The sequence below is a fragment of the Diorhabda sublineata genome, chromosome 2 (assembly GCF_026230105.1).
Source record: "Diorhabda sublineata isolate icDioSubl1.1 chromosome 2, icDioSubl1.1, whole genome shotgun sequence".
Classification (NCBI taxonomy): domain Eukaryota; kingdom Metazoa; phylum Arthropoda; class Insecta; order Coleoptera; family Chrysomelidae; genus Diorhabda; species Diorhabda sublineata.
In genome coordinates this window covers 27,293,059-27,310,483 of record NC_079475.1, presented here as the reverse complement: position 1 = coordinate 27,310,483, position 17,425 = coordinate 27,293,059, and the positions used below count along the sequence as shown (strand labels likewise).

The 17,425-nt window shown below is 28.0% G+C and overlaps 2 protein-coding genes across 10 annotated transcripts in view; one reads left to right on the top strand and one right to left on the bottom strand.

Moving 5' to 3' along the window:
- The window catches only part of LOC130440713 (mitochondrial dicarboxylate carrier), a 25,093-nt gene extending 15,450 nt beyond the window's left edge, over nucleotides 1-9,643 (bottom strand). The window contains exons 1-4 of one of the 7 annotated variants that reach the window (XM_056774005.1): nucleotides 9,493-9,616; nucleotides 9,225-9,342; nucleotides 3,380-3,517; nucleotides 73-262 (exon numbers count right to left, since the gene is read on the bottom strand). In XM_056774005.1, coding sequence (XP_056629983.1) covers nucleotides 73-241 — 169 coding nt within the window. In that variant the 5' untranslated portion in view covers nucleotides 242-262; nucleotides 3,380-3,517; nucleotides 9,225-9,342; nucleotides 9,493-9,616. Of the gene's footprint in view, nucleotides 1-72; nucleotides 263-1,644; nucleotides 1,837-3,379; nucleotides 3,518-7,974; nucleotides 8,035-8,698; nucleotides 8,834-9,224; nucleotides 9,343-9,410 lie in introns of those variants that run through there. The other 6 variants (XM_056774006.1, XM_056774004.1, XM_056774002.1 and 3 more) reach the window with 6 other exon arrangements.
- On the top strand, nucleotides 9,162-17,425 carry LOC130440714 (elongator complex protein 6-like). Of its 3 annotated transcripts, XM_056774012.1 has the most exons (3): nucleotides 9,855-9,971; nucleotides 11,683-11,890; nucleotides 13,215-17,425. In XM_056774012.1, exon 3 carries the CDS (start codon nucleotides 13,220-13,222, stop codon nucleotides 13,970-13,972), a length of 753 nt encoding a protein of 250 aa, XP_056629990.1. In that variant the 5' UTR covers nucleotides 9,855-9,971; nucleotides 11,683-11,890; nucleotides 13,215-13,219; the 3' UTR covers nucleotides 13,973-17,425. The 3 variants fall into 3 exon arrangements, with proteins under 3 accessions (XP_056629989.1, XP_056629990.1, XP_056629988.1); XM_056774011.1 differs by lacking the exons at nucleotides 9,855-9,971; nucleotides 11,683-11,890 and adding an exon at nucleotides 9,162-9,285; XM_056774010.1 differs by lacking the exons at nucleotides 9,855-9,971; nucleotides 11,683-11,890 and adding an exon at nucleotides 10,163-10,233.

Sequence of the window (17,425 nt, the reverse complement as noted above, 5' to 3'; positions counted from 1 at the left end):
AAGTCTCTAAATCAAATCACCCTCATAAAAATTTGCATGAAATTTGAGAATTATTATACAAAACTAATTAACCTTGCTTTTTGATAATATTTGTGGTCATTCCTATAATAGAAAGCTTTCCTTCTTGTTGTGTTTGTAAATGTACTTTTATAAGATCCAGTGGATGTGTAAAACAGGCAGCACCTGCGGATGCTGTTCCTCCAAAGTACCATCTGGATAACTTCTCCTGATTTTTCTTCATGATCTATTGTTTACTTGATTCCTAAAATATAAACATATGATTTGAAACTAATCTACTAATCTCATCATAAATCCAACAAATGTAACCTCAATAAATAATAGTGTTAATATATCTTGAATCAACACATTTTTATTCAGAGTAACGTCTTTGGTCTTAACCTTTTCTGAGATTCTGTTCCAAATTTCAATTCTACTGCATATTCATTCATTGAGAAGTTTCCAAAAAGCAATCATTAATACTAGTCATTGCGTGTTGTGTAACTTTCATTGAAAATATGAGTAAACTGTTATTTTTGGATGATTTTATTCACAAATTAAGTAGGTAATCAATAAACTACTAAAGTACCACTAAAGTAAAACATCGTATTGAGAAACACTTTTTGTACTCTTGCAACGGCTAAAATAGTCTTACATAACAAAGGTTCTCCATAAAAAGTAAACTTGAGGAGTGTCCGAGTTTGCCATTTCAGTCGGAAAATTAATGAGAGTTAAATATTTTAAAAATTTTTGAGTGTGACAACTAAAATTTTGCTTTTCACTCATCAGAATTTTTTCTATAGAATATCAGATTGCATCATTAAATCATATAATATTATTTAGACGATATTAAAGTTGTATAATGTTCTACTGTTGATAAAGTACGCAAGTTTTTTCATTTGATATTTTACGGTCAAAAAGTGGATAGAATTCATTCGGATAAAGTACGCGAGTTTTTCAATTTTTTATTTAACTGCACAAGAAGTACATAGAGGTCATTCGAATTAATTTTCAAAAACTAGTTACGTATACTTTGATTGTTGTTGAAATTCACTTTAAGTACCATAAGAACTGTCATAAACAAACAAATACTTATTTATACCTGCACATTAATAAAATTATTAAAATTTGTATTGCCATATCCACTTCTGTAACTATGTCTTCTAGAAAAATTAGTGATTTTTGAAATTATCTTCCATGAATGCAAAATTATTTCGTATAATTCTTTAGATAAAGAATAATTCTTTACAAGAATAATATGATTTTTATAAGTTTCTTGACATTGGTATAAATTCTTTTAAGAGTCACTTTAATAACTTGGTCTCTCAAAACATTAGGAAGAAGACGACTAGACGATAAAATATTGAGCCTAGAAAAACGAGACACTCAAAATAACATATGTCGATAGTTAAGAAATTATTAACAAAATCTACATTGTCATCATTTTCCTCAGATTCAAACTATGTGAAATATTAAAATCAATTTCAAATACTCCATTCAATGTTTTCATGGAGAAGACGCCTCTGGTTAGTCATATTTATTATGACAATAAAAAAATGTTGAGTATAAGAAGTATCAAATACGTTTCTGTAATTGACTCAATGGAAATGTGGAATAAAATAGAAACAATATAAACATATATATTACGCAATCCTTGGAAATTGTCAGTTAACTTCCATTTAAGAAACATTTCTAGGTGCACAAAACCAAAATATACAGTACAATTTTCTCAATTTGCACAATATGCTAATTGGTTAATAATAGTTAAACAACGCCTTCTCGAATCCAACAAACTTTTCAACAAATCGATGCACTACTGATAATGTTGGCAACAGGAATGGCTCATGCGCTTGGAAACAAAATAATTGTAGATACGGCTATGAAAAATCGGATTAGAGAAATAATTCTTTTGCACAATGAATAAACCAAATGAAAATAAACTTTGGAAATAAGTCAAAGCTACTAAAAATTTATCTAATATTCTACCATTTCTCGAGTTGAATTCGTCGAAAAACTTGTAAAAATTAAGTTTAAAATTAAAACATTATACCCCAATTACAACATTACTAACCTATCTAACTAATCTATTACATGACTCTATATATATATATGCTTTTGTAATATTTTCAGAATATCATAGAACCTTTTGCCTAGTTACAGCTACAATTTTTTTCCAGAAACATCTAGTACAAAACTTTAACGATTATCAGTAAGCAGTATGTAGGCAAAAGTTATGAATGGAACGCAGATACTGAGCGCTGTAGAATTACGGTAGGCGACTTGATGAGCCCGTTCAATTAAAAAAAACTTTTGCATTGACTGGGTTACGTCTTTGATAAAACTGGTTGAAATTTCATTGCACAGCGAATACAAAATACTATCTCAAAAAATGTTAATATCCTAAAGTGTTGGGTTAGTTAGATTGGTCAAAAATATTTTTACATAACAAATAAGATGAATTACTACACTAATAAAAATGATTGTTATTGTTAAAATATTGTAACACGTAAAACAAAACAAAACTAGACAGAGAATTAAATTTGCCGGTGTGCAATTATAGATCATTAATGACATAAAATGTAAGAACTAGCAGGTTATAGGCCCAGAAATTTTCTGAAAATGCCATCAAAAGTGAGGTAAATGTCAAGGTAAATGTCAAGGCGCGTACCTAAATAAAAAATGTGAAATGTGAGAAAGTGGGTAAAACTAAAAAAACTAAAGAGGTAAGCAATATTATAACATGCCCCTGAATGCAATGTCTTTGGATTTGTGGGACCAAGCAAATGGACTGTTTAACATTAACAGGTGATGAAAAAATAGAAGATATATATTATATTATATATAATATAATCAGAATGATATCCATATTGTCCAAAATGATCAACGAATTATTAAAACTGATTTAAATAACCTCAGTGTAATCACTGTAATCTATGCTCATCTTTCAGATTTTGAAAAAACAAACCTTTTTTTTGACATTATTCGGACTTTATGGAATTTTCTCCAGAACAAAACGTCATAAATATTTGAAAAGAATCATTTTTGTCATTTCATCAATCTTGAAATTTTAACAGAATATATAAAATATAATATAACAAAATTCAACAATCTTCTACAGCAAAAAACGACTCCGTGCGAGAAATATAGAATCTTACGAGTTAAAGAGAGAACGCTTCTCGGGCATCTTTGGATATTATTAGATATAAATTTAAATCTACACATAATGCAATGGATTTCTCTTAATCTTGTTGAAAAATTTCTTTATAGAGATTTTTCTGCACCTGGAAAATACTATGAAATATATTGAAAGTTGAAAAGCGTACTCTTTTATGTATTCTTTTCTTCTAGGTGAGACCATCTGTAGAAGGTCCATTGCTCTTACCTGTACCTAAGACGCAGTTTTCTCTATTCTTTTCTCCAGATTTTGAAGGTCCCAAAACAGGAATAAACAAAAAGTATGGATCTTCTAGCGGTTTGGAGTGTCGCATACGATTCAACATCTCAGAATAAATTCATTATACTAGAAAATTGCAAGAAATAATTTGTAAAATAGTGTCTACAAATTCTGGTGTAGACAACTGAAAAGTTTTGTTGATACATCTGTTGATTCGCCTTTTCCATTATTAATACTTCAGACGCGTATACTGTACGTTTTTTTTCCTTTTTTTATTTTATTTTTTCCTCAGTAATATAGAGATATTTGATAAAAATGATTTGTGCAATGTACAAAAAAACTGGCGAAAAAATTTACTTATTGACACATTAGAAAAATTGAATAAATGTAGTTGAATGTTAGCCGTTCTTAAGTAACATCAAAGCGGTTTTTCGATGTGGTTGTACTGGATGATATTAACATTAATAATAAATATCATGCAAATTTTACTGCCGTAGTTCAAAAATATGGAATCCGAGAGAACGGAACAAGATGCTATCAATTATAAAGGACACAAGGATGAAAATAATGAAGAAAAGAAAACTACATCTGGTAAAGAATAAAAAAACTTATTCAAAAATACTCTCAATCAATTGATGCAGATAATATATGGGAACGATTGCAACATTTGAATAGGGAGAAATTTTTTATCATAATATTTGTAAAATGTCGATCTTTAATAAATATGACTTTGAATTGAGTGAATGTATTGAAGAAAATATTTTCACACAAAAGTATTTGAAATTATTAACCTGTACGGGCATTGTTGCAGTTATCACACAATATAAGAATTAGAAACGGAAGCAACTTTTTCGTCATCAAATTCATCAACTTTATGTCCACCAGGAATTATTCAATCACCAAATTCACATTCTAGTTGCATTGGATAACTGTAAATGGTAAAGACACCCTCCAGAAGTGCGCAGAAATTTACGTCACAAACAAATGAAGGAGAAGAATCTGCAGGAGACTTTGAAAGAGAACTCGAAGTACAGCCCAAGCAAACTTCCACGAATACAACAGAAACCATCAATCGACTAAAGCGAAGAAGCGATAGCATCTGAACTAACACATTACTTAAAAAAGATGATGGATCTTTTAATAATAATAGATGATTTGCATCAATTATTAGCTGATAAATTAGACATTACAAGTTCCTAATCTTCCGAAGTGGGCTGGGCTGGGTTTAATAGACAAATCGTAGACTATCAAAGTCTTTCACAAAAAATGTGTTACTGAACTGCCGTAAGCTCATCTCCTACAGATAAAACTGTCGTTTTTAAAATTTTAAAAAAGAGCCAAAAAATTGCAGCAGAAGTAAAACATTCTACACCAATATCCCAGAACCCCATGTAGTGCCCTATATGCCTCATATCGGTGACAAACCTGTACTAATGCACTATAATGCTCGCTCACTCGCCGCTATAGTGATTCGGCAGTACTTAGAAGAGGTCGAGATACCTACCCTGAATTGGCCCGGACGTTATCCCAATAGAGAATGTCTGGGACCATCTAGGATGGCAAATTCAGCAACATCCGGCACCAAAATTACCTGGAGAAAAACCTGGAAATTATTTACAGAATTGTAGATCCACTGCCAGAGGGCGTAATTATATACCAAAAATTATAAAATGAATAATTTACAAATTTTGCCCAATTGAGATGCATTTAAACTATGATTATCGTATTCTTCAAGAAATTCAGCGAATATTTGATCTTGCAAGTTTTAGTCTATCTTTTCAAATAAGAGGTGGGGGGAAGCGGGAACTTTATTATGAAAAAACGCATGTAAGTCCAGTTCTACTTAACCTATCTATGCAATCTTAGCCTTTTTGAAGAGAGCTCCATTCTACCAATGTAAGAGTTATAATTTCGAAATAACCTAATGAGTAACGTATACGCTAGAGGGCGCTATGTATAAATTTTAAGCATTTTCCATTAAACATAAATTACTCTGAACGGATTTTAACATTTTTTGACTCCTCAAAATTGTATTTCCTTGTTCTATTAATAATAGTTCCAATTATTATGTCAATATTACTTATGCTGTCACCGGGAAACTGCGTTATAGCAGTTAAAATGGAAATATATAAAAACAAGTAGTGGGCCATGAAAGAAACAAAACAAAAAGATATGTCTTGTATTAAATTAATAAACCTAGTAATTTGTTCATTAGCGTGTCATTGCGATTTGATGTGATAGGTATTTACTTTGAATGTATGAGAAATGCAGCTGTTGCGGCTAGGGTATATGCCATACAATATCCCCAAAGATGTCATCCCGGTAGCAGAGTTTTTCGTCGATTCATACACCGTTTAAGAACGACTGGAAATGTAAAATTTGTAAAATGAGATATACGCTGAATTTCTTCAAGAATACGATAATCATAGTTCAAATGTATCTTAATTAGGCAAAATTTGTAAATTAATCATTTTATAATTTGTGGTATTTAATTACACCCTCTGGCGGTGGACCTACAGCTCTGTAAATAATTTCCAGGTTTTTCTCCAGGTCACTTTTGTGATAATTTTTTTCCGAAGCTGTAGTATAAACGGTTCCCGAGATATGGACGAGAGCCATTCTAATTGGGACACTCGGTACATATAAATTACACATTAAGAACAATATAAATCCAACTACACAAAAAAATTCAAGTAAAGAAAAATGAACTGGTGATGTGTTATGTGATCTATGACTTATATTGATGTTATATTTCGGTAAAATGTATTTCAATTTTTCTGATAGTTGGTATGTATAGGAGAGTGCTATTGTATGTTTATTTTTCTTTACTTGAATTTATTTGTGTGGTTGGATTTATATTGTTCTTATTGTGTAATTTATATGTACGTTGTTGGATGATTCAATTAATTTCAATTTATGGGTATTGATTATTCTTCAAAGTATTTTTGAGTTTTTTTATTACTTCTCGGTGGTATTCTGGAGAAGTTAATTTTAATGCTCTCTCTGTTAATCCTATAACGACGCTGTTTTTTTGTGATTTGGGATGTCATGAGTTATAATTAAGATATCTTCCAGATCATGTTCATTTTGTGTAATATTTAGTTTTTATTTTATTATTGATTTCAATAAGTGTCATGTCTAAGAAATTAATTTTGTTGTTGTTTACAATTTCTGAAGTGAATTGGATATTTGAGTTAAATTTAATAACTTTAAAAAATTTATTAACTTCAATAATTCAAGTAAAGAAAGATATACATACATAGCACTCCATAGCAAACATAACATCAATATAACTCATAGATCACACAACAAATTATCACCACTTTTCACTACGCTAAAAAACAAAACTAAAGACACTAAGAAATCAAATATTATATATTCCATACCGTTTGAATTGTCCTAAAAATTATATAGGAATGACTACGCAATATTTATAAAACAGAATAAATGGTCACAAATACACCAAAAATGTATCGACTGCTCTACATAAACACGAAAAAAATGAACATCATGAATTTGATTTTAAAAAACAAAAATCTTAGCTTATGACACTAACTATAAAAAATTATTAATCAAAGAAATGATACACATAAAACAAGATAAATGTTCTGTAAATGATAGACAAGATATAAAAAACCTCAGCCAAATTTACCATAATTTGATCAATTAGTTTATTTCAATCTACCTGGTATAATATCGTTTTATTGAAATTCCGAGGTAAATACACTGATTATAATACTATGTTTTAATGTTGTTAATGTTTTTAAGATATCTACTAATATGTTTTATCTATTCTACAAATATTTTAATCATCAAATATTAATTATTCTTTTGAAAATACTCCCAAGGAAGGAGCGAAACGTTAAGTTATACATAAAAATGTGATATTTTATCGAAATTTCATTATTTTATCCAAACAACCTACGAACCCAAGAAATTAGAAACTCAAATAAATGAAGAAATCAGAAAGTACATTGTCCCCATTATATACAATATTAAAAAGCAAAATTAAAAATATTAAAAAATCGAATGTTATTTACTCTATACCATGTTTAAATTGTGAAAGAAATTATATAAGTATGTCCATGAAATATCTAGAAAATAGGAGTAATAGTTACAAATATACTAAAAATGCATCAACCACACTACATACAGATGACCAAATGAAAAGCATGATTTTAATTTTAAAAATACCAAAATATGAACTCAAGATAAAAATTATCAAAACTTAACAATTGAAGAAATTATTTTTATAAAACAAAATAAATTATCAGCTAATGATAAGCAAGCCATAAAAAACTTGAATAAAATTTATTATAATTTGATCAATTGCTTTCCAAACTTATATATAGTAAGTGTCTGAAGTAGGTAAACTGATATCTAATATTAATCTTTTCTGTCGTATATGACATTATTTTTCTGACATTTAAAAAACAAAATTCTAAAAAAATTTTATTTCATATTTTGTCGAATTTATATAATATTTATTATTTTTGATTATACGTCATTTGATAATGCTTCTAATCAGGATCGAAACGTCAAGGTCAATGTCTCGTCGAATATTGAGCGTGATGTCAATCTACCTTTTTGTCGATATTAACATCCCCAATATCTCGCAATTGCAAAGATAGGTTGTAACTACTGACTAGTTTCAACGACATTGCGTGTCATCTGTGTGATATAACCATAGAGATAATACAGATAGAGTAGGCATGCTATAGGCGCCCATACAAGTGGGAGCGTCTGGCCGATAGAAAGAGAGAGAGAATAATTTATGTATTGCTGTCTCTGTCTAATGGCGCATGCGCGTTGATTAGATTTCGTGTACGCACTTTACTGTTGCCCGTTGAATCAGAGACACGCATGCGCATTACGCAACAAAAGAAAGAGATAGAAATACTTAAATGATTCTCTTTCTCTTTTCAGTCGCGAGACGCTCTCACTTGTAGGCATGCCTACTCTATGGTAATATCTCTATGGATATAACACACTCTCGTTCGGACTTGAGATCCGAACTGAAGACAACGTCAAAGATCGTCGCTATCGCGAACTCTATCTGGCGCCATCCTCACTTCCAGTTGCGAACCACTGGTCAGGTAGAAATATAGCGTTGATGTATAAAAATTTTATGTTATTTATAATATTACCAATAAATATTTAACTTAATTCATAACGACACAAACTAATCTAGCCAATAAACTTAATATTTTTTGGAAGAAAAATCCAAATTCAAGACACTACAATTCTCAATTAATTAATTTAAGTAATTTTTAATATTGTTATATTTTTATACGTATTTTTACATACCATAATTTCAGTTGCTCATGATAAAAGAAAGAAGGAAAACCAAGACAACGCAATTCTCAATTAATTAAGTATTATTACACTTTTATATAAATTTTTACATTGTACTTGACCATAACATCAGTCCCCGATGATGAATACATAAGCATTCGAAAGCTCGGAATGAATATACAGAGTACACTTTCGTGTTTAATTTTGCTAAATACTAAAACGTACATATAATTATTAATTGATTTATATAAATATTTGAAGTCTAAATATTTTACAAAGTTGATTGTGAGAGAATATTTGTTTGTCTTTAGAAAATAGTAATTTAAATTTAAATGTACACACCTTAGATGATTGAATCAATTACAGAAAATTAATTCCATTGAATATATAGTTACCAGTGGACCAGCAAGACATTAGACAAACGTACATTTAGTCATAATCATAACCAAATAATTCTATTGTGACACAACTACTTGTGACAATTTAAATTTTAGGTTATTGTAGTATTAGCTATGAATATTATAAAAACTTTCCTTACCTTTTAAAATGTGTCTTTATTAATACTTGTGATTATTAGTTTGAACCATTGTGTTTACCCGGTAAGAATTTTTCAATTCATTTTAGATATCTTCACCTTATTTATTTAGTATTAGACACTGAAATATGTATGAGAATAATCGTTTTAAAATATTTGCTTCATAATCAATGATATTAGTTACTTTACCAAGGTCATAATCCACTTGAATACGTCATTAGAGGTTACAGAAATATTAGAAAACATGTAAAACAGAAATTAAACTCGTTACCTTGAACTAAAAGGGTTAATTGATGACTTTCAATACCCTTAGCGAAATTTACAGGCAATCCAAATGTCTCTCATCATAATAAAGTATCTGTTAAATGTGTGTTTTAAGCTTACATTTTGTGTACTAAAATAAAGCAGAACACGATATTAAGCAATCAACATTTTATCTTACATGCTGAACAAAAAATTGTTTTGCATAAGAATGTAATTAAACTAATGTATTTCATAAGTTTCTGTAATATCCGACATTTTCCAAATGTCGACTCTAAAAATGGTATACAAGTATTAATTTTGAATGAAATTTATTGGTTGTTCAAAACAAAATCATTATGACTAGATACATTTCTAATATGTTTACTGAATGAGTGTTAAACTATATTAAGTTGATTATTGAATTATATCCAAAAAATTTGCTAAATAGAGATATAAAATATCCACATACATTTTAACTGAGAAGTCATGTTTTTCATGAGTGATTGAGTAAGTTCAAGTCTATATCAAATTTCTTGCAGAGAATTTAATATGAGCCCTGGTATGTAGCCAGGAAAGTAGTTGTTTTTTGCTTTTCAAAAATTGATAAATGTTTGATATTATTTTATTAGTTAATGTAATCATCTATCTACAATACTATTTTAGCAATTTGTCAACTTGTTTATCTCTAAAAAACAGTGATTAGAAAATGTGAACAATAAATTGTAATTTTTATAAGTAACAACCATAATGTAGTACAGATTTATGGAAAGTAAGTTTAAAAGTGATAAACCATTGAATTTCACAATATTAACTGATTAGTACAATAATATAGAACAAAGAAGTTTTTGTACATGAATTGTTTGATGTACTAACAATTCAAAAGTATTTTTACGAAAAAATTGGAAGTTACAAGGCATCTTCACAAATGTCTTAGTTTAAAGCAACTGATATAATCGATAAACAAAGAGTTAAAAATATATCACATTATTATCACTTCCAAATGAATCACGGAAGTTCTTACAAATTTACCTCATAAAATATAAACAAAATAAACTCGAACAAAGATTAACATATTTTGCAGGATAGTGTCAAGATATTATACTTGATATACTGCCTTAGAAAGAATGGTTTCAAGCAATTACAAAGTAGTAATCTAGCTGGATAATAGACTGTTAGTGAAATTTAGAATATATGGATTTACTAAAGTGCTTAGAATAATCGTCGTCATTTTCGTCTTAATAGTTTAGGATTATTTGGAAGTGTGTAGAAGATATTTCTGAAATTAGAAAAAGTCGATTATTTGGTACAGAAAACCTAATTTTGCCTATAGTAGTACTTTGGTTGTGGTCGAATATTTTACTAAAAATTTCGTTACTATCACTTACTAGAATTGGATAGGGTATTTACTCTTGTGTAATGGAAGTAGCGCCAATATGGTCGTTTTTTTAGAGACTTCAGTATTTGGGGGAGTTTAACTATATGAGTAATAATATTTATTTTTGGAATGCGTTTGGGATCGGGGCAACAAAAGTTTCTTTAATCTCAAGATCAAATTCTTGTAGTTTTAGTTTCAATCTTATTAAATGTTGATTGGGTTTTTCTTAATAAAATGTAACCTAAAATTGTCAATTTCAATCATATTTTTTTATTATTGATAAAATGTTTACAGCTTTTGATTATAGCTAAAAATTGTTTTTTGATGGTACTATAGATTCTTTTAGTTGAATTTAGTGTTCGGGAATAAAATTCTATTGGATTAGAATCTTGTGAAATTTCTTTAGCGATTTAAAGCATCGATCGTTTAAGTAAATGTAAAGTTTGAACAAATAGTAGATGAGTTGTCTTCCACTTCCATTGTTAATTTGATACGGGCGTCTACACTATTCAGATCTAGTACATAGGAATCATAAATATTAGTGTCGAAGCAATTGTGGGCAAGTGTGACAATATCAATACTTTATGAATGAAGTGAAATAAGTATTAGGCTTTCTGGTTTGGTAGAAGGTGAAAAATATCATATTTTAATGGTTGCATATGAATGGAAAATATTACAAAAATTTTCTCTTAATATTCTTCATTTTGTCCATTTTATCGTGATACATTTTTTAAAATTTCTTTTCAGGCATTCAAATATGCCTTTATTTAAATTTTATGTACAAAGTCAATATTAAAACCTTTTTAAATCTGGTGTATTGAATTTGTTTTTTGAAATTTTTAGAAGAAAAAGTGAAATCTTAATATTTTTATCAGGACAATATTCCAAATGTCCTTGGTCAAACTTCCATATGCATAATAACAATGGCTGAAGATTGAAGAGTGATAATTTAATGAACAATACAGCATAGTTTGATCTTCATGAAATAAGCAATGAGAAACGAACTCAAAAATTGACTACTTTGAATTTACTGTACAAGGAGAAATTCGAGGTGATAAATATAATGTAATCCAAAATAATTTAGGAGATACGGACAATTTCAGCCTAAAAGTGGTGTATAACCTAAAATACTAGCTGTTGATTAGAAAGATATTTTAGTGCGAGTTGCTGATAATCCTCAACATTTAACAGCAACAATTGGAGTAAGCCAATCTCCAGTTTTTTTCTTCTAATACTGAAAAATACCTTTTCATTTCAAACCTGTTTAAATTTTATTGTTTGGATATTCCCTTTTATGACTGGATATAGTTCAATGGAAGATAAATAACTTGAAAATTTTGTTAATAAAATTTATACTGAAAAGATTAAGTGGCAATTCTTCTAAATTATTGAAACATATAGCTTGTAAAAATTATAAATACGATTTACCATTCAACTTTGCTGGTAATTCGTGTGAATGGATCAAACTGTTTCAACATTCACCACACACATTACTTAAAATAAATAAATGAGTAAATAAGAATGTCTTATATCCCAATTATGGCCGTTTTTCCAATTGGAAATCCTCTATAAATAACTGAACTTGTTAATATGACAATTTTTTTAAATAAACTGCTATTTTATTCATTTATTGTCCATTGACAACATTCAAAAAAATATCTAGGCAATAAATTTTGTGTGAAGTGGTAATAAGTAATAGCTTGTTAATGTTTGCCAAATTGAAGAGTAAATCATTGCTGTTAAGTTAAACGCAGAGTACTCGAGTACTTAATGCTGTATTATTAGCAATTCACACTAAAATATATTGAACTCTATTTGGGTATATTAAGCTAAAGCAATATAGGAATAATTATCTTATGCATCAATAAAAAGTAGTATTTTAACTTAATAAACGTTTCATATCTTACAAGATGTTCTTAATAAGATGGTATTTGGGACAGAAAAATTGCTGAAGACATGAAAATGAAAGTATACAACTTGTTAACAGTACTTAATATATGGAAGTGAAATCTGGTTAATAAACGATAAGACACGAAGTAGAATAACAGCAGAAGGGATGAATTAACTGAAAAAAATAGTGAGGAAACGATAATAGGCATAGGCAAAAAAATATTTTGATTTGAAAGTTCTCCTAATTCAGTTTCTTCTAATGTTTCAAATTGTTGAGAGTAAATTATCTAACAGTCCATATTTTATAATTTAAGACCTTCAAGATATTTTCTACTTTTAAGGATTTAGAATATCCTTATATACATTTTTAATTGTATTATTCATAGAAGCTTCTACTATATTCGGTATCCTACATATATTATATTTTATCCTTATATGCACATTTTTTTAAGATTATTTTTAGAAAGATTAATTTTTCTTTACAGGTGAGATGGTATCCTTGGGAGATCCACTTACATCAAATGCCGTTCTTTCGGCTCTGCAAATCAATAGTCAAGACAAAATAATTTCTATAAAAGAAAATATAAATGCAGACTCCAATTTCGTAATTACACATCTCATAAAACAAGTAATGTACGAGAAGAATAGGTTATGCTTAGTTAACTTTCATAACACCATAGAACATTACCAATGTATTGGTAAAAAGTTAGGTTATGATTTATTAAAAGCTGTGAATGAAGGAATTGTAAAAATTATAGATCCTCTTAAAGATATAGCGGAAAGTACCGATCTAGATAGTGAATATTTACAAGAAAATAAAGAGACTTTAGTGAAGCAGTTGTATTTCGACATAAAAAGAAATCTTGATTCAGTAAAAATTGACAACAAATTAGTTTACTTGATAATCGACGACTTCAGCCATCTTCATGATCTAGATGTTGGAATTAAGGAGACATTGAGGTTTCTCCATTATTGTATTAACCTTATTAAATCTGATAATGTATGTGTGATCTTTAACAACCATGTATCCACAATAATCGATGATATCATTTCAAATAATCTAGAATATCTAGCTGATGTCCACATTGAAGTATCAACTTTAAAGACTGGGTACTCTCAAGAAATTACTGGATTTCTAACTATCCGAAGAAAATCATCAATTAATCAATATCATTATAAAGCATTTGATAGAGGGGTTAAAACATTCCACCCTGGAGAATCTATTTATCATTTGTATAAGTAATTTAGAATTCCTTCACTAATAAAAACTATTACAATGTAAATTTTATTTTGATGGTATTCATGGAAACTAAAGTGCCTTGAAATTAATCAATGTCATAATATTTCGGCCTATTTACATAAATACATTTTTAAAACATTTGTAAACTATCTTGGAAAAAATGTATATATATATATATATATTGATATCAATGATTGTTGATGACATCATCCAAATTATATATTTAACTTTCAAAACTTCATTTTTAAACATTTTATCAACACAAAAACCACAAAGTACAATATTACAATTATACAAATGAATGAACTCTAATTTCAAGGGATTGAATTAACAAGAGTCATTGAATAGTGTTTACAATAATCTTATTTTTATATTAAAATAAATGCTGGCACATGTTTACAAAATATGATCATTTTGCTTATTAATTTTCAGAATATTATAGATTTCTCTTCATGTAACTCCTCCATCCCTAAGAATGAAAAACAACGGAGATATTTTTCAGTTCCTGCTCTGTAGCTCCTCTTCTTTCTTCAAATTCATATTTTTTAATTTATGTATTAGTCGATCTCGTTTTTTATTTGATCACTACTATTCTTTGGAATTCTAATACTTGATGGAAGTTTTATTTTTAAATAACAGTTCTTAGCACATTTGGATAACACATAGTTTGTAAATTTGGAATTACTAAAATTTCACTGTTTGTCACTTGTTCTATTATAGTTTCTTGAAGATTGACATCACTAACGAAACAGTTCCTACGAGAGCGGCCATTTAACAGTTCTATAGTACAATTGTCATTTAATTTAAATTTTTCTTTGCTATAATATTTTTATTCGAAAACGGGATATTCTTCTTTAATCAAAATTACTTTTTCCGGATTCTTGGCCAAGTAAGGTTGAGAAGGAATAAATATTTTTTGGTTTTGGATAACAGGAAAAATTCAGAGACTTGGGATTTTAATATTGGAACATGGGTAGCAAAGATTATTTTGGATTTGGAAAAGGTTACCTGTGAGCCCAGAAAGATATAATATTTTAGAATATTATTAAATTTTGGAATTATTCTTTATAAATAGGATTTAAATATTTTATCATTTCTAAAATTTCTTGACTAGATATTTCTGAACTATGGATTGTATTTAATTTAGAAAATGTTATTGCGTTTTCAATATTATGTGGATAAATAGTTTCTGATTTTCAATCTAAAATGTCAATTAAAATTTTTGTTCTGCTCGTCATTTGTTGAGACAAGTTATGGTGTGAAATAGGATTTGTTGCATTCACTTGTATTAAACTATTTCTTAAAGTATAAAAATATTGTATTAAATTGTCTATCTGCTTATTTAGATCTTATGTTTAGTATATATAAGTTTGCATGGTCCTAAATTAACTGGTAACAACAAATTTTTTATATGTGTAATTTTTACATCCTCAGTTTTAATCTTCTTGTAAATCAACGTTGCGAATTTTAGAATTCATTTTAGGTTTTCTGATTGATTTTTATGATAAGTTCCTTTATTTGTTTCCAAAAGTATACCAGAGTCTTTTGTAATTTCAGCTTTTTTGAATTTAGATAATTTTATTCTTACATATGCTATTTCTTGATTTGAATATAAGGGAAGATCAGTTCTATTTTAATTTCTTTTATTAATTATTCTTTTTTTCACTTCAGTGTTTTTATCTTTAATTTTATAGTATAATAAATTTCAAGCTTCTTTATGATTTTGGATATAGTGAGATATTACCAAATGGTTGCTTAAATCGAAAGGATCTGGACTATTTATATGACCTTTAATTATTTCAAAGTGTGTAAATTAGGTAACAGAATGAATAGAATTATTATATGCAAGAATTGAATTTTCATTATTTGATCTGGTGTCAAATCTTTATTTGTTTCTCTTAAATATCTAAAATGTTCAATTAGACTAGAATGAAATCTTTCGGTGAATTAGAATTACTGTTACTTGCTTACACTATATAACAGCAATTTAATTTCATATACTTTACAAAAGTTTTGTAGGTCATTGTTTTTGAACTCTGAACCACAGTCAGCTGTTATTTTATACCATAAACCGTGATGAGTGATATAGTTTAATAGATTATCAACAATGGAAATTCCATTTACACTTGAAATGGGATATGCTGACCGTAAGGAGAGAAACGTTGAACTCATTGGTCTGTTCTGTTTAATTTAGGTACTGTTTTTTTGCATTGTATTTGTATTTTTTATATTATTTTCTTCTTTTTTTTAGTTAAATAAACAAAGTTATCAATTATATTATTAAATTTCTTATATATTCTAATTAATAATTTTTTTTAATCAATTCTAGTTTCTAAAAGTATCCTAACTATTCTATATATTTTACTTATCCTAATTTCTATTGATTCTAAATCTTATCTATTTCTATAACATATTAAAAAAGAATGAAAGGTCTTAATACCAAAAAATGATAATATTTATGGTTCCAAAATAGTTCTTCTATTATCTTTTCCTTTAGTATCGCATTTAATTTTTTGTATTCAAATTCAAATACTCATATTTATTATTCCTATCAAATTGTTTGTTAATTGTTTCCCTCTCAATTTTCTCATTTTCATTGTTCATTTCTCTTTTATCATATTATTTTGATTGAGTATATTCAATATATTTGTATTTCATTCAGGTTCTATAATATACCATTCGTTTTCTTATATTTAATTCTCCATCTTTATTACATTATTTATTTTTTTCTTCCATTGTCATATCATTATCTATTTCAATTAGTTTTTTCCTCCCATTTTTAATTCATCTAATCCCGTATATTGTAATTCTACATCTAACTTCTCTTTATCAAATAATTTTATTTCTAATTCTTCTATTATATCATTATTCATTTCTTTTACCATTATAATATTTTCTTCTGAGTTCTTTTCTGGATTGTTTTTCTCTTCTTTTATATTTAATTTAGTAAATGTATTTAATAAAGTATCTCTCCCTTACTCAACTGATTGATAGAGTAAAAAAAGGAAAAATTGTAAAAGTAAGGAGACTTGGCACTTACCGCGATCTGAAGTTGCTGTTCCTCGAAGAAAACGTAGAATTCTCGCTTCTGTATTGAAATACTTAGACGAGTCTTTCATCGCACTATGCGTAAAATCGCGACTGCACGAATTTTACTACGACTGTGCCAATTATATATTTAACTTTCGAAACTCCATTTTTAAAAATTTTATTAACACAAAAAACACAAATTACAATATTACAATTATACAAACGACGAACTCTAAAGCAATTGAATTAACAAGATTCATTACATAGTGTTTACAACAATCCTATTTTTATATTAAAATAAATGCTAACACGTGTTTACAAAATATGATCTTTTAGCTTATTAATTTTTAGAATATTCTAGATTTTTCTTAATGTAACATCCACAAATTTTTTTGTGTATAAAAAGAGATAAAATATAATAAGTCA